The sequence below is a fragment of the Mustela nivalis genome (genome assembly GCF_964662115.1).
Source record: "Mustela nivalis genome assembly, chromosome: 2".
NCBI classification, from domain to species: domain Eukaryota; kingdom Metazoa; phylum Chordata; class Mammalia; order Carnivora; family Mustelidae; genus Mustela; species Mustela nivalis.
In genome coordinates this window covers 486,255-506,055 of record NC_139021.1, presented here as the reverse complement: position 1 = coordinate 506,055, position 19,801 = coordinate 486,255, and the positions used below count along the sequence as shown (strand labels likewise).

At 57.5% G+C, this 19,801-nt stretch overlaps 2 protein-coding genes across 5 annotated transcripts; one reads left to right on the top strand and one right to left on the bottom strand.

Annotated features, from left to right (window-relative positions):
* Window positions 1-239: 239 nt before the first annotated feature.
* On the bottom strand, window positions 240-5,812 carry FBXL6 (F-box and leucine rich repeat protein 6). Of its 2 annotated transcripts, XM_082720418.1 has the most exons (13): window positions 5,551-5,812; window positions 5,354-5,517; window positions 4,919-5,077; window positions 4,693-4,756; window positions 4,267-4,398; window positions 4,085-4,192; window positions 3,885-3,998; window positions 3,529-3,786; window positions 1,842-1,992; window positions 1,582-1,676; window positions 1,006-1,201; window positions 744-829; window positions 240-526 (listed from the first exon to the last, which is right to left on the bottom strand). In XM_082720418.1, exons 1-13 carry the CDS (start codon window positions 5,746-5,748, stop codon window positions 341-343), a joined length of 1,911 nt encoding a protein of 636 aa, XP_082576544.1. In that variant the 5' UTR covers window positions 5,749-5,812; the 3' UTR covers window positions 240-340. The 2 variants fall into 2 exon arrangements, with proteins under 2 accessions (XP_082576544.1, XP_082576545.1); XM_082720419.1 differs by lacking the exons at window positions 240-526; window positions 744-829; window positions 1,006-1,201; window positions 1,582-1,676; window positions 1,842-1,992 and adding exons at window positions 2,682-2,932; window positions 3,222-3,468 and having other exon boundaries at window positions 3,555-3,786; window positions 5,354-5,799.
* Window positions 5,813-5,865: 53 nt separating this feature from the next.
* SLC52A2 (solute carrier family 52 member 2) lies at window positions 5,866-8,476 on the top strand. 3 transcript variants are annotated; one of them, XM_082720421.1, is made up of 5 exons: window positions 5,866-5,941; window positions 6,569-6,757; window positions 6,861-7,728; window positions 7,823-7,946; window positions 8,046-8,476. In XM_082720421.1, the coding sequence occupies exons 2-5, from the start codon at window positions 6,628-6,630 to the stop codon at window positions 8,256-8,258; spliced, it is 1,335 nt and encodes a 444-aa protein (XP_082576547.1). In that variant the 5' UTR covers window positions 5,866-5,941; window positions 6,569-6,627; the 3' UTR covers window positions 8,259-8,476. The 3 variants fall into 3 exon arrangements, with proteins under 3 accessions (XP_082576547.1, XP_082576548.1, XP_082576546.1); XM_082720422.1 differs by having other exon boundaries at window positions 5,896-6,077; XM_082720420.1 differs by having other exon boundaries at window positions 5,912-6,250.
* The last annotated feature ends 11,325 nt before the right edge of the window (window positions 8,477-19,801 follow it).

Below are 19,801 nucleotides of genomic sequence, written 5' to 3'. Positions count from 1 at the left end.
GTCCGCACTTCCGAGGCTAGGAGGACAAGGAAGGGCTGCTGATGGCGCGACAGGCCATGTCCTGCCCCTGAGGAGTCCAGATGCCTGGAGGGGCTACCAGCCCAGACTCTCCCTGCTTCCAACCCAACTCCAAGATTTGCTCCCTGGCAGGCTCCCTGAGGTCCTGAGAAGTGTGCACCAGGGGGAGACCCTGGAGCGGCTGCCCCCCACCCTGCACGCCCACAGAGGAAACACTTGTCTGGAAGCAAGAGATGGCTTTACTGAGAGGGAGACTAGCAGTGGGGTGAAGGGGAGAGGCTGGCCGGGAAGGGAGAGTGTGGTCTGGGGGTTGCCTATGGTGTCACACGTCCAGGTAGGACTGGAAGCTCCGTCTCTTGTAAGTGCCCGGCTTGCGCTGCAGGATGCCAGGGCTGAATGTGGCCCCCAGCGGCCAGTGGCGGACAACGTGCCGGTACGAGGTGGCCGAACAGTCAAAGTAGTTAATGTTGAGCTTCCGGGCAATGTGACGGCCCAGGTATTCCATCTGCTGTGGGAACAGGTGGCGGTCAGGAGGAGACCAGTAAGCTCCGGTGCCCCCTCCACCCGCTGCCCGTGCTAAGTCCCCCCCCCCTCCCCGCCCCCCGCACCCACAGCAGGGTGTTCCGGCTCAGCTGAAAAAGGCCCCATCCTAAGACCCTAACTGCAGCACGGAGCAGGGGAGTGGAGTGTGTCTGGGGTCCCTGGGCGGGCTGGAGCAGACCCACCTGGTAACGCTCGGACAGCTGCACCAGCACCAGCGGCTCGAGCTGGTGGCCGCACAGAACCAACTGGAAGAAGCACCTTCCGTAGGCTGGAGAGGGGCGAGCAGCTCAGCCAGGGGCGCTGGGGCCCGCGGGGGCTCTGGGGAGCGAGCGCAGAGGGGCTGGGGGCGCAGGGCAGAAGGTCGGCTCGCCCTCACCCCCCCCACCCCCGCCCAGTCCCCAAGCTGCTTCCTTGCACTCCCGCCCCCTCCCGCGCCCGCTTCACCGTCGGAGCTGAGCGCCAGGCGCACGTAGACCAGGTGCATGGGCCCCTGGCACACGGTGCGGCCCTGGATGGAGAAGTGGTAGGTGCCGCGCGTGTGGTTCAGCACCAGGCGGCGACGCGGCAGGGACGAGATCAGGAGCCACAGGCCAACGACCACGCCGCACGCGGGGAAGCCCCACGTCTCCTGCTTCAGCACCTGCGGGAGCCGCGGGGGCCTCAGCTGCCAAAGGGCGTGGGGGTCTGGAGGGGGGTGCCCGGAGGGGGTCCAGGGCCGGGAGGCCGGCGGGGGCGGGGTGCGCGGAGGGGGGGGTCAGCCCCGGGGGGCCGGCGGGGGCGGGGTGCCTGGAGGGGGGGGTCAGCCCCGGGGGGCCGGCGGGGGCGGGGTGCGCGGAGGGGGGGTCAGCCCTGGGAGGCCGGCGGGGGCGGGGTGCCTGGAGGGGGGGGTCAGCCCCGGGGGGCCGGCGGGGGCGGGGTGCGCGGAGGGGGGGTCAGCCCCGGGAGGCCGGCGGGGGCGGGGTGCCTGGAGGGGGGGGTCAGCCCCGGGAGGCCGGCGGGGGCGGGGTGCGCGGAGCACACCTGGCTCCCGAGGCCGAAGCTGACGAGGACGAGGCAGACGACGAAGAGCAGAGCGCCCTTCCACAGCGTGTCCAGGTAGTACTCGAGCACGAAGACTGCGGGCGGGCGGCGCGTGAGCCTGGCTGGGCCCAGGAGGCGCCGCCGTCTGCGGGCGCCCCGGGCTTGGCCCCGCCCCCGCTCCAATCAGATCCCGGGGCCAGCCCCCGCCCTGCCCAAGCGGGACTGGACCCCGCGGGGGTTCAGCAGGGCTCCGCGCGCACCATTGGGCTGCTGCTGGGTAAACGGGTAGAAGCTGTCGTGCTTAAGGCGCTGGGCCAGGTGGCGCTCCGTGCAGAAGAGTCCCAGGGCCCAGAGCTGGAAGCGCTTGCCCCCGGAGGTCGTGGGCAGGCCGCGGACGCGGCCCCTGGGGACCTGGGTTAGGAACAGAGTCAGCTGGGCTGCTGGTAGGTCGCCAGCACCCGGGGCTCGCGGTCGGACTGACCTGGTACCACGAAGGCTCCAGGGCTGCCCTTCAGGAAGGCTTTCAAAAGGCGGAAGAGCAACACCAGCTGAGGCAGTGGCCTAGGCTGGGCGCGGCCTGGGTTCTAGAAGTTCTGAGCAGCGTGTTCTAGAAGGGGCTGTTGTTGACCACCCCTTCTGCAGGGAGTCCCCGGGTCTGGCCCGAAGTGAGCACGCGCTTCCCCACGAGTCCCCACACCACCCAGCGCCACCCTCCTTGGCCTGGTTCGCAGTCCTCACCCGAAGGGAGGGTGGCAAGACGTCCCAGGCCGAGGTGGAGAGAAATCCGCAGGCAGGCTCCCCACACTGAACCCCACCGCTGAGCAGGCCCCCCCCATCACCACTTTTGCCTAGGTAGACCTTGGACCACAACCACAGACCGCTCACCTCCGTGTCCGAGGGCAGGACACACACTCGGGTCCAGGACTCAGGCCCAGGGAGGAGTGAGCGAGGGATGACCACAGGCAGCCTCAGGCACCCTGGGAGGCCACCCCCACCCTACCCCCACCCTACCCCACAGGCTCTCCGCCAGTTCCAGCCTTAGACGCTTCCCTCAGGTACCAGACCTGTCCTCTCATCCCCACCCGAAGGACCACACAGAGTTCCTAAAATGTTTTATTGTAACAAAACGCTCAATCATCCCGAACACATAAAGGGTGGAGGGCACCGGTGGCCACCTGAGCGCCCGGGGTCCGGGACTGCCTAGCCAGAGGAGGGGAGGCTGGTAAGCAGCTGCTCGAGGCACCACTGGACTTCCTCCTGGCCTCGGTAGGCCCGCTTCAGGCCCCGAGGGAGGCAGCGGCAGGACTCCAGGTTGAGGTAGAGCAGTCCTGGGCAGCTGCTGATCACAGAGCTGGAGGGGCAGAGCAGGCCATGGGGACCAGAGCCACTGGTTCCTGGAAGACCCGGGCCCTGGCAGGGCTAGGCCAGCATAAGGAGCCCTCTCTGCCCAGGCGCCACGGCTGGCTCTGCCACCCAGAGGCCCCAAGGCCCAAGCCCTGTACCCATGGTGTCCCTAAGGGCCATCCGAAGCAGGGGCCAGCCAATGTGTGCTCCCCTTTGGACCCTCGAAGCTTGCAAGCCAGGCCTGTTGGGGAGGCAAGCCATACCGACTCCAAGGGACAGGGGAAGGGGATGCTGACCTGACTGTGCTTGGTGTGACCCGGGTGCCCCTGAGGTTGACAGAGCATAAGGCGGGGGTTGAGCCCCCAGGGGTGGCTGAGAAGGCAGCCAAGGCCTGCTCCAAGTCCTTCTCGCTGAAGCCCTGGCCACTCAGGTCCAGCTCCCGCAGACTGTGGCGCCATTTGTGGGTCAGCAGATGGCTGCCCTCTTTGGCCAGAGTCAGCCGGTCAGACATGCCATAGAGGCCCAGGTGAAGCTGTTGTAGCTCTGGAGACAAAGGGCGTTCACGAGCTGTGGGGCGGGCAGGGGGAGCCACACCCGTCCCACCTGGCCAGCACCCAGAGGAAGCGGACCCTGGCACGGCAGATCACACAGGCCAGCTGGTGTGATGCGGGCACAGCCTCGAAGATCCAGCAGGCGCAGACTCGGGGAGCCGTGGAGCAGGCGGCCCAGGGCCTCATCGCTCACAAAGTTGCAGGTGGAGCCGGCAAGGCAGAGCTCCTCGAGGCTGGGGAAGCCCGGGCTGGGAGCCGCCACTCGCCCGGCAGGCTTGGGCAGCCACATCAGGTTCAGCAGCCGCAGCACCTGGAGTGAGTCCCAGGCTGCAGATGGGGAGGGAGGGTGGCAGGCGGGGGAGGCAGTCCATCGGGTACCAGCAGGTGGGAGAGGCGGGGCCTCAGTACCTGCAGCTGGGGGCAGCCCTTCTGCAGGGCCTCCACGGGCAGCTGGAGAGGAGTGCTGTTGCGACTGATGCCGGTGCTCACCTCCAGGACCTGGAGCCGGGGGCAACAGCTGCCCTGCAGAGGGGTCACAGAGCGCAGGCTCAGCGGCCTGGCAGTCCCCGGCTCAGCACTGGGCTCGCCCGTGCCTGCCGCCAACCTACCAGCAGCGCACCCAAGATGGCTGTCGTCTGGGAGCTGTAGGTCAGCCACAACTTGCGCATTCGGGGCCCTGCCTCCTCCAGGAAGTTCACCACAGCTGTGGACTCCACCTGGGAACCCAGCACAGGGGTACCTGTCACTCCGGCCCAGGCTTCTTCAGGACCCCTGGGGACACAGGGCTCACCATGGAGTGCTGTATGTCCAGGCTGTGGAGCTGGGAGCAGGCCTTGGCCAGCATGACCAGAGTGTCGGGGGTCACGCCGTGGCAGTCAGAAAGCTTGAGGAAGGTGAGCCGCGGACAGCACTCGCTAACCAGCTGTGGAAGACAGAGCACCAGCCCAGATTGGGTCTCTGTGGTCCACGAAGGAAAGAAACCAGTGGCCGACGCCAAGCCCTCTCTCCTGTCTCAGCTAGGACCTCCTTTCTGCCCTGGAAGGCCAGCATGGGTGCTCCCACTTCTGACACCTCCCTGCTGAAAGAGAAAGGCAAGGAGAACCCGGCAGGCATCCCCATGAGGCCGCTGGGATCTGGGTGCCTGACCCACTGCCTGGAAGTACTGGGCAATCCCCAAGCGTCACGGCTGGTGTGCAGGGCCGCCTAGAGCTCTCACCTTCAAGACAGGGTGTACCTGGGACTTCCAGTGGATGAGGGTCAGCTTCTGGAGCTGGGAGAACCTGGCCGACAGCAGAGGCAGAGCTGCATAGTGTCCCCACGCTGCCCCTTTGTCAGCATCAGCCCATCCCGTCACTTTGGTGTAGGGGACAGCAATGGGCCTGCGGCTTTCTCGGAGCCACAGAAACGAAGCCAGGGAACAAAGAAAGGAGGGGCCGGCTCACCGACTGGGCATCAGCCACTCCAGAGAGGCAAGAAGCTTCTTCTCGGCCTTGGCTCCGCTCTTGGCAGGGCGACCAGCCAGCGGGGGCGACAGGGTCACGGTGTGCCAGAGCGCAGGCTGGGAGGCGGCCTCGTGCCAGCGGCGGCACACGCGTGCAGCCCTGGGGGGGAATCTCAGCTGAGGGGCCGGGCCTTTCGTGGCCGTTGCTGAGCGGGTTTTCTAAGAGGAGAGGCCGGTCACGACGCTGCGGCCACCTCAGCTCAAGGACATGCCCTGGGGACTCACTGGACGCCCGAGGGACGGTGCCCTCTCGCACGCGTGTGCGAGCGCTCCCCCGGCCACGCGCTCTGCCCCCCACCCCCCCGCCTCAGCCACCCGCGGGGCCCGGCAGGAGGTCAGCCCGAGCCCCGCTGCGGCGCTTGACGGGCCCGGGTACCTGCCGAGGAAAGGCATGGGCCCCTCGGCCGCCACCAGCAGCCCGAAAATCTGCAGCAGGATTTCCAGCGGGATGCGGTCGCCCCAGCCCGGGTCGGGCCCCCGCGGCGGCTCCGGAGCGGGCGCCGCTCTAGGCCTGGCCTTGGCGGCCGGGGCGCGGGCCGCGGCGGGCAGCAGCCGCTGAGCGCGGCGGGCCGCCCGTCTTTGCGCGCGGGGGCGGGCCGGCCCGGGGCCCGGCAGCAGCAGCAGCATGCTGTCCGACTGCAGCAGGTGGTACCCGGAGCCGCGGGGCACCAGCCGGTCCCACCACCAGTCCTCGGCCGAGCGAGCCCGCGCCCCGGCCGGCGGGGCGCCCCGCACCCTGCGCCGGGCCCGCCGCGCCGCCCCGGGAGCCATCGCCCCCAGCCCCACGCCCCGGGCCGCCCGCTGCCGCGGAAGAGTCGAGGCCGCCGGAAGGAGGCGGGGCCGCGGGAGGAGGCGGGACCGGAAGCCCGGGCCGGCCCCCCCCGTCCGCTCCCCCTTGCGGGGCGGAACTTCCGGCGGCGGGTCCTGCCGGGGACGGGCCGGCCCGCGGCTTCCTCCGGTTCGGGTGAGCTGGCCTTCCCGCTCGGGCGCGCCGGCGTCTCCCAGCCCCACCGGCTCCGGGCTGAGGCCGCGCCCCTGGGCCGCCGCCCGCGACTTCGGAGTGTGGCGAGACGCCGCGCCGTCGGGCGGGGAGCGCGCAGGTGCGGGGTCAGGAGGCGCGGGCAGCGCCGCGCCCCGGGCAGCTCCTCGCCGCCCGCCGGACGCAGCGAGGGCCGGTCCCGGCCCGCCGCTCCCCGCGGAGCCCGACTGCGCTCCGGCTGTCGCGGGTCTCGCAGAAGCGTCGGGCTCCCGCTGGGGCGCAGAAGCAGCACAGGTGTGCGTGGCGCCTTAGCGGTGCCCTGTCCCGGAGTCCGTGTCGTTTGGGGTGAGGGTGGTGGTCTCACCAGCTCAGACCCGACGGTGGAGTCCGTTTTTCCTCGTTTTCCTCTGGGGTCGTGGCTCCGTGGGCCCGGCGTGCCGTCCGGTTGGTTTGGCCCCTGCCATCCCCAGGTTCCCTGGTCCAGGCGGCCGGAGCCTCTTCTGACTCCACTTCTCCGTCTTTGACCTGTGATCCCGCGTGCGTGCCTGTTCCTTTCGAGATGGAAGAGGCCTTCAGTTCCCAGGAGAGCTGAAGCCTTTTCTTTGGGTCTAGGTGGGGAACAGGAGCGGGCGTGACCCTGGCCTGTTCTGAAGGGCCCAGCCTTGCGCTGAATGGCAGCACCCGCACTGGGCCGTCAGCTGTGGACCCACCTGCTGGTAGCCCTCTTTGGCATGGGCTCCTGGGCTGCCATCAACGGGATCTGGGTGGAGCTGCCGGTCGTGGTGAAGGACCTTCCTGAGGGTAAGTGGGAGTGGGCAGGGGAGCGGGGCTTCGGTGTGCTCGCTGAGGCCGGTTGCAGCTGCGCCTGGTCTTCACCTGACTTGGCTTTCTCCCTTCCTGGCAGGTTGGAGTCTCCCGTCATACCTCTCTGTGCTTGTGGCGGTGGGGAACCTGGGTCTGTTGGTGGTGACCCTGTGGAGGCGGCTGGCTCCGGGCAAGAGCGAGCGGGCTCCCATCCAGGTGGTCCAGGCACTGAGCATAGCGGGCACAGCCCTGCTGGCCCCCCTGTGGCACCATGTGGCCCCAGTCACAGGGCAGCCCCACTCCGTGGCCTTCCTAACGCTGGCCTTGGTGCTGGCACTGGCGTGCTGTGCCTCTAACGTCACTTTCCTGCCCTTCTTGAGCCACCTGCCACCTCCCTTCTTGCGCTCCTTCTTCCTGGGTCAGGGCCTCAGTGCCCTGCTGCCCTGCGTGCTGGCCCTTGTGCAGGGCGTAGGCCACCTTGAATGTTTGCCATCTCCCACCAATGGCACCCTCTGGCTCCCCCACGACTTCCCAGAGCGTTTTCCCGCCAGCACCTTTTTCTGGGTGCTGACCGCTCTTCTGGTCACTTCGGCCGCCGCCTTCCAGGGTCTCCTGCTGGTACTGCCAACCCCGCCATCTGCACCCACAGGGGGTCCGGGGTCTGGCCTGCGGGCGAGGGCCCCAGCGGTGGAGGAGGAGGAAGAGGCCTCACCACTGCAGGAATCACCGAGCCGAGCAGCACACGCCACTCCCAGCCCAGACGCTGAGACCCAGCGGCTGCTCTCTGTCCACAGAGCCTGCCTGTTGGGCCTGCTGGCCGTCACCAATGCGCTGACCAATGGTGTGTTGCCTGCGGTGCAGAGCTTTTCCTGCTTGCCCTACGGCCGCCTGGCCTACCACTTGGCCGTGGTGCTGGGCAGTGCTGCCAACCCCCTCGCCTGCTTTCTGGCCATGGGCGTGCTCTGCAGGTACTCAAAGGTCCCCGAGCTCTTAGGGGTAGAGTTTAGGGATGGGGGCTGGGTCTGGGTGCAGCCAGCCCTGAGCTTCTGCTCCCCCCTGCAGGTCTCTGGCAGGGCTGGGTGGTCTCTGTGTGCTGGGTGTGCTCCTCGGGGCCTACCTGATGGCACTGGCAGTCCTGAGCCCTTGCCCACCCCTGGTGGGCACCTCTACAGGAGTGGTCCTTGTGGTAAGTACACTGGGGACACCGAAGCAAAGAGGGCTGCAGTGGGGAGGGGTTTCCCCCAGGCCAGGGAGCCCCTCGTGCTTCTGTGTTCGCCCTCCCCAGGTGCTGTCATGGGTGCTGTGCCTGGGTGCGCTGTCCTATGTGAAGGTGGCTGCCAGCTCCCTGCTGCACAGCGGCGGCCGGCCGGCACTGCTGGCAGCTGGCGTGGCCATCCAGGTGGGCTCCCTGCTCGGGGCTGTTGCCATGTTCCCTCCCACCAGCATCTTTCACGTGTTCCGCAGCGGGACGGACTGTGTGGACCAGTGTAGCTCCTAAGCCTAGGCAGCTGGAGGCCCGAGATGCCCCAGCGCCCGCATCCCCAGGGGCCTCCTCACACGTGGGCTCACTCTTGGACACCTGTACACTCCACAGCAGACACTGGTCAGAGTGGGGACCACAGAACAGTCCCAGAGCCAGGGCCCAGCTAGGGCTGTGGGCTTGGCCCCGAATCTGGAACCTGTGTGGGCTTTGCACAATAAATCACTGTTACTCCATGGGTCCGAGTAGTTAACTTCTGTAGCCCCTTTCTGTGCAGAGAGACCTCTGCTGAGCTGCAGTGGTGACTTGAACTGTTTGTTGAGCATGAGGCCCCCCGCCCCCCGGCTGGCTGCTCTCATAGGTCTTGGGTTTGTGCCCTCTGAGCCCTGGATTCTTGCTCCCCATCCCTCCATAGCTTTTTGGAACTCCCCCCAGAGGACGGGTCATGGTCGGCAGAGGTAGCGCGGCGTCGACCCTACAGCAGCTCACCCAGGGTCTCCCGCTGAGTGGTGAGGCTTCGGCCCATCTGGGCCAAAGCTCTGTACGCGCGTCCGGGCTGTGTGGGCTGGGCCAGCTGGGCGTGAGGGTCAGACAGGACAGGCTGTCTCTGTTTTGGTGACCTGGCAATGGTAGTGTGTGTTTCTTTGTGGGAGGGTCCTGCCAGGGGGCTTATGTCGGGGCCTTCCTGCAGGACCCAGGCATAGAAGGGGCTCAGTGAGTCGGCTTAGAAGAGACTGGGGTATAAGCTTCCAGCCAGTTTAGGGATCCGTCTGGTCAGGAGCACTGCTGCCTTCCCTGAGCCACAGGTGTCTAGTTTCTGGCTCCTTCTGTGATCAAATGTATGAATGGCCCATATGCTTTTTTTCTCCCTGGGCTTCTGACAAGTCCTGTCCCTGAGCAGCGCCCACTCAACGCAGCCTGGGAGAGCAGTCTGGGCCTCGGCTTGGCTAGTGTCTGTGGGGGCCAGAGCAGTAGCACCGATTGCAGTCTGTGCTGAACGGGGTGCTTCTGTGCAGAGGGCTGGAGGGGGCTGGAAGGAGTGCCGAAGCCGGGCAAGGGGGCAGGCAGGGCCTCGGAGGATCGGGATGGAAGTGCGGTGATCAGAGGCTCAGGCTTCTTCTTTTTTTTTTTTTTAAAGATTTTATTTATTTATTTGACAGAGATCACAAGCAGGCAGAGAGGCAGGCAGAGAGAGAGGAGGAAGCAGGCTCCCCGCTGAGCAGAGAGCCTGATGCGGGGCTCGATCCCAGGACCCTGAGATCATGACCTGAGCCGAAGGCAGCGGCTTAACCCCCTGAGCCACCCAGGTGCCCCGAGGCTCAGGCTTCTGCCCCCTCCTCTGGGCTTGCTGGGCAGGCCAGAAGCAGAGGCCCATGAGACGGGCTCCACAGGGGAGGCAGGACACCTGAGCTGCGATCTGGTGTGACTGGTTTGGTGCTGAAACCCTATTCTTCCAGAGAAGGGCACGTGTCTGCGGTGGGGGCTCGAAAAGTGGCTCCTCCCCCGCCTGCCGCAAGCCCTTCCCACCATTGTTCCGGTCTCCGGAATGCCCTTTTCAAACTTGAGAAGCTGCCTGTCCTTGACTTGGCCTGCACATGGGCCTTTGAAGGTCTCCTTCTTCCCACCCTGGCAGGACCTGCTGGGCACGAGAGTAGGAAGAACCCCAGGCCCTGAACGCCGGAGCCTCTGCTCTGGGCCTGCATCAAGTATGGGGACAGTCCAGGCTCCCAGGTGGCTCCGACACAGCCCAGTTCTGAGGACAGGGGTCGGCCTGCCTGCCAGGTCCCAGCCTCCCAAGTTGCTGATGGCCTGGAGAAGGAGCCGAGGCAGTGGGGGGTTCACATGGCTGTTTGCTTTTGGGAGTCCGGGCTGGTGGGTGGGTGTGAGCTGCAGAGAAGCTGTCTTTGGTGGCGGCGAGTGGAGAGGTTCAGAGGGAGGTGAGGACACGCGCTGGAGTGCAGTGGCCGCGGGCCTTGGCACACCCCTTCCCTGGGCACACACTCTGCCCTCATCCCCCGCCACCCTCCCCTGCCCACATGGGCTGGAGCTGGTGGAGCTGCCTCCCAGTTCCTGCCCTTTTGTCAGGAAATGATCAGAGGAGCCTCTAACCTGCCCACATGTGCATTTGTGCCTGGCCCAAGGGCCACAGAGGAGTCAGGCCCCGTGGGACATCACCGTCTCCTGGAAGCAGGGGGGCAGGTGGCCCTGAACCTCGGGCCAGGGCCGGAGGTGGACAATTTAAGGAAGCCACTGCCCTTAGAAGCCTCGGGGGCCTTCCTGTCAGTGCCTTGTAGGAAATAAGGGGAGGAGATGCTGAAGGGCCAAGTTCTTGACACACCCGGCGCACCCTTCCTGCGCGCGGCTGTCCAGCTCTGAGCCGGGTCACCAGGGCACCCCCACGGCCAGCTGGACAGCAGGTGGCCCACGACGCAGGCTCCCAGTCCCGCCCAGAGGGTCTCAAAAACCCAGGGCTGGGGGCAGTCTGAAGGAGACCCCAGAGGGGAGGCAGTGGCCAAGGCAGGACCTTTGGCACCTGGCTGTCCACAGACAATGCCCCCCTGGGGAAGGGCAAGACGTGAGCGACAGGCCCACCGAGGCCCTGTCCCAACCCGAGGCTCCTGGAATCAGAGCCGGGCTAGCTAGGGTGTGGCCTGCCCCATGCCGCTTCCTTTCCCAGGTGTGTGGCCACCTCACCTGCGGCTGAATCTGTGCGTGTCTGGACCAGGCTCGCCTGGCTTTGGTGGAATGACTAAAGGTCCTCTGGTTCTCAGCCTGTTGGAGTCCCTAAGGTGTGACTTCCAATCTGGTTGAAGGTATGATAATGCCTGGCTGGTGAAATGGTTATGTCCTGCCATTAGATTCTGCTCAGGGCCCCCACTGCATGGCTTGGGGACACAAGACAGGGGTCCTCTAAGGGGCTTCCTCCTCTCCATGGAATTCAAAGGGGCCTCCTGGCTCTGTGGCACCAGAAAATAGGAATGTGGGAGCCTCTGGGACCCTGGCCGGTGACCGAGGGCAGGTCATCAGCCGTTTGGAGTCAGCCGCTCTGGCCATGCCCACCCCGTCCCCTGAGGCCACAGGGCCCCTTAGGGCCTCCCCACTGCAAGCACCGGCCTCCTCCTCTCCGTCGCTCCTTCCAGGGGGCTTGGAGGCTGCTAGGGTTCCGATGGGGTGCTCATCGCAGGGCCCCGCCCCTGCCCTCTGGTTGGTGGGTGACCCAGACGGTCCAGTCATGGTGTCCATCATCCCGCCCACAGTGACTGAACTAGGGGGCCACTGCTCCTGTGGAGCAGCTCAAGGTCTACCACGACATCTGTCTTACGGTGTCAGTCATCCCGAAAGCTATGACAAGCTACCCAAACCGCTCCTGGAGCACACCTGAGAATGAAGGCACCCCAGAGGCAAGCAGGGTGAGGGGTGGAGGGGGCGGAGCCCAGAAAACATCCTGGGATCACCCGCATCCGGTTGCACCTACGCTGATCTCTGGACGTCCAGTCACAAGGGCCCGCGGCATCTTGCTTGCTGAAGCGAGGTGAGTTGATTGCCCTATGTCCCCCCCAAGGGAATGGTGACTCTTGCCTCCCTGAGACATTCAGGACAGTTCAGACCTTCAGACACCCGGCGCTGGTCCATCTTTCCTTGCCGGGGGCGAGTCGGTCATTCTCGTGACAACACTCCCTGTCACCCTCCCCATGACCGTTCCCTCTCCTGGGCCTCCACCTCCAGTTCCCTAGTACAGTGGTTCCCTGACCCGCTCCTGCGAGGGAGAGTTCAGAACTTTCTAGACAGGGTCGGGCTGCTCTCAGGGGATGTTCCTTTGTGTCCGCATAACCGTATGCGCATGTTCATTTGGTGACAGACGCGTGCAAACAACTTCAGAGTTTCCATCGCTTCGCAGAGGTGGTGGAAAAACTGAGCTAATTTAAAAGCAGGTTAGAAAGGATTTCCTACCTAGTCTCCCCGCCCCCCCCCAGCCTCCCTAAATGTTCCCTTTGTTGTTTTCTTTTTAAAGTAGGCCCCACGCCCAGCACAGGGCCTGCATTCACGACCCTGAGATCAAGACCCGAGCTGAGATCAAGTGGGACCCAGGCGCTCCTGAACGTTTGTTCTGTGGCTGGCACCGCTCTGAGCGGAGTGGGTGGTGCGGCTGCAGACGGTGGAGCGCCAACCCTGCGAGCAGGTCTCTGGGAAGGCAGGCCGCCAGCCTGGGGAAAGCATGAGAGCACAGGGCAGAGGAGAGAAGGCCAAAGAATGGAGACAGGAAAAGAAAGCAGGTGCCCCGCAAAGCCAGGGAAATCAGGAGCCTCTGCTCAAGAGCAGACCGGGGGAAGGGCCCTTGTGATGAGGCCGCCGGGGATTCCCCTCCGGCGCGGGGGGGGGGGGGGGGGGGGGGGGGGGGAGCTGGGGGGAGCTGGCAGCGAGGCCAGCGTGGGGCTGGGAGCCTGGAGCCAGTCATCCTCTCACTGAGGTCTCCACGGCGAGCAGGGGGCGGGCTTCTCTGTGTTGAAAGTGGCTGTCTCCAAAGCAGTGTCATGGCACCTGTCTAGGGCTCCTGACCTGAAGGACATCACACTTCTGTTTGAAGATTTTATTTATTCATTTGACAGAGATCACAAGCAGGCAGAGAGGCAGGTATTGAAAGAGGGAGGGGGAAGCAGGCTCCCTGCTGAGCAGAGAGCCCGATTTGGGGCTCGATCCTGGGACCCAGGATCATGACCTGAGCCGAAGGCAGAGGCTTAACCCACTGAGCCACCCAGGCGCCCCAAGGACATCATACTTCTTTATTTTTCCAAATGAAGAGGCCCCTTCCCTCTCCCCTCCACCCACCAAGCCAGAGGTCTCCCAAGCTCCGCTAGCCCCGGCCTCCCCCCTCCCTGGCTGTGCTGGGAGCACAGGGCTCAGAGCGGGGCGGGGGTGGGCGGGCTTCCAGCCCTGGGAGACACCCATCAGAGCGGGTGCTGGAGCATACTGGGGGGACTTGAGCAGGGGGACCTTAGGGCCAGAACCTTGAGGAATTGGGGCCTGAGGATGTGGCATATGGGGACTGAGGTTAGGGTTAAGTTTCGGCTGAAGTGAGAGGACACTGGACAGTAGCTCAAATCCACATAAAAAATAAAGAGCACTGGAAAAGGTGACTACGAAAGTATGTACAAAATTCTGTATTCGGGCATTTTTGTCTTTTTAACTTTTTCTTGTCCTATCTGATTAAAAATATAACTGCATGAAACAGTAATCATTAAACTGTGTTGATGGATCTATAAGATATAAACATGTAATCTGTATGACAGTAATAGGGAAGAGTACGGAATGGAGATACGCAAGAGCAAATAGAGGAGTGACATTCGTGTATATCACTGAAGTGAGGCTGTGTTAATAAGAACCGGACAGTTATAATGAAGACGTTTAATTTAATTCTCAGGAAATCACCAAGAAAATAACAACAACAAAAAACTAGTAAGAGAAATTACAAGAAAATTGAAATAGTACACTAGAAAATATCTGTTTAGCACAAAAGGTTGTAATGGAGGAAAAGAAGAACAAAAAGATAAGACATATATTTTATTTTTATTTTAAAAGATTTTATTTATTTATTTGTCAGAGAGAGAGCAAGTGAGAGCGAGCACAGGCAGACAGAGTGGAAGGCAGAGTCAGAGGGAGAAGCAGGCTCCCTGCGGAGCAAGGAGCCCGATGTGGGACTTGATCCCAGGACGCTGGGATCATGACCTGAGCCGAAGGCAGCTGCTTAACCAACTGAGCCACCCAGGCGTCCCTATTTTATTTTTATTATTATTATTATTTTTTTAAGTAGACTCCACCCCAACGTGGGGCTTGAACTCAAACCCTGACATCAGAAGTTGGTTGCTCTACTGACTGAGACCTAGGACATACAGAAAACACAGCAAAATGACAGATGTAAATTTTACCTGATCAGTCAGTACATTAAATGTAAATGAGTTACCCACAGAATGGATTTTAAAAATGATTCTTACATGTGCAGCTCTTAGATCTTGGGGTTGTGATTTAAAGCCCTGAGTTGTGTATAAATATTGCTAAGGTAAATAAACTTAAAAAATTAAATGATGGGGTGCCTGGGTGGCTCAGTGTGTTAAAGCCTCTGCCTTCGGCTCAGGTCATGATCTCAGGGTCCTGGGATCGAGTCCCACATTGGGTTCTCTGCTCAGCGGGAGCCTGCCTCCCCCTCTCTCTGCCCGCCTCCCCGCCTACTTGTGATCTCTCTTTGTCAAATAAATAAATAAAATCTTTTTTAAAAAATTAAAAAAATAGGAAAGATATTCCATGCAAACAGTAACCAAAAGAGCTGGAGGGATGCCTGGATGGCTCAGTCGGGTGACTGACTCTTGATTTCAGCTCAGGTCATGATCTCAGGGGTGTGGGATTGAGCCCCGAGTCAGGCTCCCTGCTCAGCATGGAGTCTGTTGTGCCTCTCCTTCTGCTCCTTCCCCATCTCATGCTGGCTCACTCTCTCTCTCTCTCAAATAAAATCTTTTTAAAAAGGGGGGGTGCGCCTGTGTGGTTCAGTGAGTTAAGGCCTCTGCCTTCAGCTCAGGTAATGATCTCGGGGTCCTGAGATCGAGCCTCACATCGGGCTCTGCTCAGCCGGGAGCCTGCTTCCCCCTCTCTCTGCCTGCCTCTCTGCCTGCTTGTGATCTCCGTAAAATAAATAAATAAAATCTTTTAAAAAGTTAAAAAAATAGCTGGAGTAGCTATACTGATTTCAGACAAAATAGACTTTAAGGCAAAAATGGTTACTTGAGACAAAAGGACATTTTAAATTAATTAAATTAATTTAATTTAAAAATTAAATTTAAAAATAAATTTTAAAAATTTAAATTAATTAAAAGATGAAACCAGAAATAATTTACTAACATATATGCACTTAACAGAGTCAAAACATATACTGAAAACCTTACAGAATTGAAGGGAGGGGCGCCTGGGTGGCTCGGGGTTAAGCCTCTGCCTTCGGCTCAGGTCAGGATCTCGGAGTCCTGGGATCAAGCCCCACATCGGGCTCTCTGCTCAGTGGGGAACCTGCTTCCCCCTCTCTCTCTGCCTGCCTCCCTGCCTACTTGTGATCTCTCTCTCTCTCTCTCTGTCAAATAAAGAAACAAAATCTTTAAAAAAAAAAAAAAAGAATTGAAGGGAGAAATGAATAATTCAGGAATAACATTTGTAGATTTTAATACCCTGCTTACAATAATGGGTAAAACAACTAAACCAGAATATCAACAAGAAATTGAATATTTAAAAAACAGAATAATCCAAGCAGACCTAAATGACTTTTTTAAAACAATCCACCAGGAGTGCCTGGGTGACTCAGTTAAGCTTCTGCCTTTGGCTTAGGTCATGACCCCAGGGTCTTGGGGTCTTGACCCCAAGTCGGGCTCCCTGCTCAATGGAGAGCCTGCTTCTCCTTCTCCCTCTGCTCCTCCTCCCCCCACTCATGGTCGGTCTCTCTCTCTCTCTCTCTCTCTCTCACTGTATTTCAAACAAACAAATAAAATCTTTAAAATAAAATAAAACAAACCACCCAACAACAGCATAATACATACTGCTTTCTGGTGCACATAGGATATTCTACAGCACAGATCATATGTTAGTCCATAAAACAAGTCTCAATAAATTTAGAAGGACTGGAATCTTACAGAACATGTTCTTTGACCACAAGTTAGAAATAGCAAAAACTTAGAAATTAAAAATCAGGAATAGAAGGAAAGTTGGGAAATCCACAAATATGTGGAAAAGAAAAAATACACTTCTGCATAACCAATGGGCCAAAGAAGAAGTCACAAGGGAAATTAGAAAATACTTTGATATGAATGAAAATAAACACACCACAGGGAGGCCTGGGTGGCTCAGTCAGTTAAGCATCTGGCTCAGGCCATGATCTCAGGGTTGCGAGATGGAGCTCTGAATGGGGCTCTGCCATGGGCGTGGAACCTGCTCAAGATTGTCCTCTCTGCCCCTCCGCTCTACCTCTCCAAGAAGAAATTAGTACACCACATACATGTAAAGATACAGTGAAAGGAATGTCGAGACAGATTTTGAGCTGTAAACTCCTGTAGTTAGAAGAAAAGTATCAAATCAGGTGTGCCTGGGTGGCTTAGTTAAGTGTCTGCCTTCAGCTCAGGTCATGATCCTGGGGTCCTGGGATTGAGCCCCATGTTGGACTCCCAGCTCAGTGGGGAGCCTGCTTCTGCCTCTCCCTCTGCCTCTCCCCCTGCTTGTCCTCATTCTCTCTGTCAAAATAAGTAAATGAAATCTTACAAAATATGTCAAATCAATAACCTTCATTTCTACTTTAAGAAATCAGAAAAAGAAGAGCAAACTAAACCCAAAACAAGCAGAAGGGAGAAAATAATAAAGATTAGTGCAGAAATAAATGAAATAGAAAGTAGAAAGTCAATAGAGAAAATCAACAGTTGGTTCTCTGAAAAGATTTAAAAAATTGACAAACTTTTAGCTAGACTGACCAAGAAGAAAAGACAAAATTCAAATTGCTAAAATCAAGAATGAAAAATGAGACATTGCTACTGAACTTACAGAAATCAAAAGGATTAAAGGGTAATATTATGGGGGTGCCTGAGTCGCTCGGTGGGTTAAAGCCTCTGCCTTCAGCTCAGGTCATGATCCCAAGGTCCAGGATCGAGCCCCGCATCAGGCTCTCTGCTCAGCGGGGAGCCTGCTTCTCTCTCTCTCTCTGCCTGCCTCTCTGCCTACTTGTGATCTCTGTCAAATAAATAAATGAAATCTTAAAAAAAAAAAAAGAAAGGGAAGAGAGGGCGCCTGGGTGGCTCAGTGGGTTAAGCCGCTGCCTTCGGCTCAGGTCATGATCTCAGGGTCCTGGGATCGAGTCCCGCATCGGGCTCTCTGCTCAGCAGGGGGCCTGCTTCCTCCTCTCTCTCTCTGCCTCCCTCTCTGCCTGCTTGTGATCTCTATCTGTCAAATAAATAAATAAAATCTTTAAAAAATAAAAGGGGGAAGAGAAAAGAAAACAGTTACATAAATGGGTAACCCCATAAAGCTATCAGAGGATTTTTCAGAAGAAACTTTGCATATACTGAAAACCTTACAGAATTGAAGGGAGGGGCGCCTGGGTGGCTCAGTTGGTTGAGCAGCTGCCTTCGGCTCAGATCATGATCCCAAGGTCCTGAGATTGAGCCCCACATTAGGCTCCCTGCTCAACAGGAAGCCTGCTTCTCCCTCTCCCACTCCCTCTGCTTGTGTTCCCTCTCGCTGTGTCTCTCTCTGTCAAATAAATAAATAAATAGAACCTTTATTTTAAAAAGTACTAAAAAACATGTTAACAAGGTTGTGGATACAAGATTGATATACAGAAATCTGTTGTCTTTATATACTAGCCATGAACAACTTGAAGAGAAATTATGGGAAAAAAAATCATTTACTATAGCATCAAAAATAATTAAATACTTGGAAATGAATTTAACCAAAAAAGTACAAAACTTATATACTGAGTACTATAAAACATTGAAAAAAATTAAAGAAGATGCAAGAATTTGGGGTGCCTGGGTGGCTCAGTCAGTTGAGCATCTGACTCTTGATTTCAGCTCAGGTCGTGATCTTGGGGCCATGAGATTGAGCCCTGTGTCAGACTTGTGCTCAACTTGGAGTCTGCTAGAGATTCTCTCTCTCTCTCCTTCTGCCCTACCCTCAAATAAATAAATAAATCTTAAAACAAAACAAAACAAAACTTGGGCACCTGGGTGACTCATTCTGTTAAGCATCTGCCTTTGGCTCAGGTCATGATACCAGGGTCCTGGGATTGCGTTCAACATCAGGCTCTTTGCTCAGCAAGGTTCCTGCTTCTCCCTCTCCCTCTGCTTGCTGCTCCCCTGCTAGTGCTCTTTCTCTTTATCTCTCTGTTGGATAAATGGATAAAATATTTTAAAAATAAAAAGAAAATTAAAATAAAGACTCAGGTTAATGGAAACAGATTCCATGTTCATGGATCCTAAGATTTAATATTGTTAAGATGGCATCACTCTCCACACTGATAGACAGGTTCAAGAAATTCCTATCAAAATTCAAAGGTTTTTTAATGCAGAAATCAACAAGCTGATCCTAATATTCATAACAAGATGCAAAAGATGTAGAATAGCCAAAATAATCTTTAAAAATAAAGTTGGAAGAATCACTCACACTTTCCAATTACAAAACCTGGCACAGAGCTACACTAATCAATACTGAGCAGTACTGGGGTGCCTGGCTGTCTCAGTTGGTAGAATATAGGGTCTTAGATCTCTGGGTCATGAGTTCAAGCCCCATGGTGGGCATAGAGATTACTTAAAAAAAAAAAAAAAAAAGCTGGGCAATACTAGTACTGATGTAAGGATAGACATGAGGGCAATGAAATGGAATCAGGAGTTCTGAAAGAGATATTATACTTATGTAATGATTACGGTTAATTGATTTTTCACAAGGTGCCAAGAGAGAGCAGGAGATGTAGCTGAATTTCCTAAAACATAGGAACAGACACAGAGAGTTAGATGAAATGAGGAGACAGAGTAAGATGTCCCAAATGAAAGAATGGGACAAACCATAGCAAGATACCTAACAAAAGAGAGGTAAGTAATATGACTGATAGAGAATTTAAAGTAATGGCCATAAAGATACTCACCAGAATGGAGAAGAGAGTGGAGAATCTCAGTGAGACCCTCAACAAAGAAATAGAAGACATGAAAAAGAACCGATTGGAGATGAAGAACTCAATAACTGAAATTAAAAATACACTAGAGGGAATAAACAGTAGATTAGAGGAAACAGAAGAACAGATCAGTCACTTAAAGGACAAAGGAACAGAAAGTCACCAAGCTGAACAGCAAAAAGAAAAATGAATAATAAAAACTGGCTAATGGAACAGGTTAAGGGAACTCAGCCCATCATCCAGTGTGATAACATTCACATCATAGGAGTTCCAGAAGGAGAAGAGAGAGAAAAGGAGAAAGAAAATTTATATGAAGAAATACTAGCTGAAAACTTCCTGAATCTGGGAAAGGAAACAGAAATCCAGATATAGGAGACACAGAGTCTCCAACAAAATCAAACCAACGCAGTCCACACCAAGACACATAGTAATTAAAATAGCAAAAAGTAGAGTGCCTGGGTGGCTCAGCTGTTAAGCAGCTGCTTTCAGCTCAGGTCATGATCCCAGGGTCCTGGGATCAAGTCCCACACTGTTGTGGGAGCTCCCTGCTCCATAGGAAGCCTGCATCTCCCTCTCCCACTCACTCTGCTTGTGTTCCCTCTCTTGCTGTGTGTCTCTCTCTGCTAAAAAAATAAGTAAAATCTTTTTTAAAAATAGTAAAAAGTAATGATAGAGACTTTTAAAAGCAAGAGAAGAGATGGGGAACGTGAGTGGCTCAGTGGGTTAGGCCTGTGCCTTTGGTTCAGGTTGTGATCTCAGAGTCCAGGGATTGAGCCCCATGTTGGGCTCTCTGCTTGCCAGGGAGCCTGCTTCCCTTCCCCTCTCTCTGTCTGCTTGTGTTCTCTGTCAAATAAATAAATAAAATCTTAAAAAAAAA

What these genes read in the sequence shown, in the direction of transcription:
- SLC52A2 (XM_082720421.1), top strand. Translation starts at nt 6,628, where the DNA reads ATGGCAGCACCCGCACTGGGCCGTCAGCTGTGGACCCACCTGCTGGTA. An exon ending in GCCATGGGCGTGCTCTGCAG is followed by an intron (nt 7,729 to 7,822) that starts GTACTCAAAGGT and finishes TCCCCCCTGCAG; the next exon opens with GTCTCTGGCAGGGCTGGGTG. An exon ending in CTACAGGAGTGGTCCTTGTG is followed by an intron (nt 7,947 to 8,045) that starts GTAAGTACACTG and finishes CGCCCTCCCCAG; the next exon opens with GTGCTGTCATGGGTGCTGTG.
- FBXL6 (XM_082720418.1), bottom strand. Translation starts at nt 5,748, where the DNA reads ATGGCTCCCGGGGCGGCGCGGCGGGCCCGGCGCAGGGTGCGGGGCGCC. An exon ending in TTCCTCTGGGTGCTGGCCAG is followed by an intron (nt 1,993 to 3,528) that starts GTGGGACGGGTG and finishes TTCCTAACCCAG; the next exon opens with GTCCCCAGGGGCCGCGTCCG. An exon ending in AGCTGTCCGAGCGTTACCAG is followed by an intron (nt 527 to 743) that starts GTGGGTCTGCTC and finishes CTGTTCCCACAG; the next exon opens with CAGATGGAATACCTGGGCCG.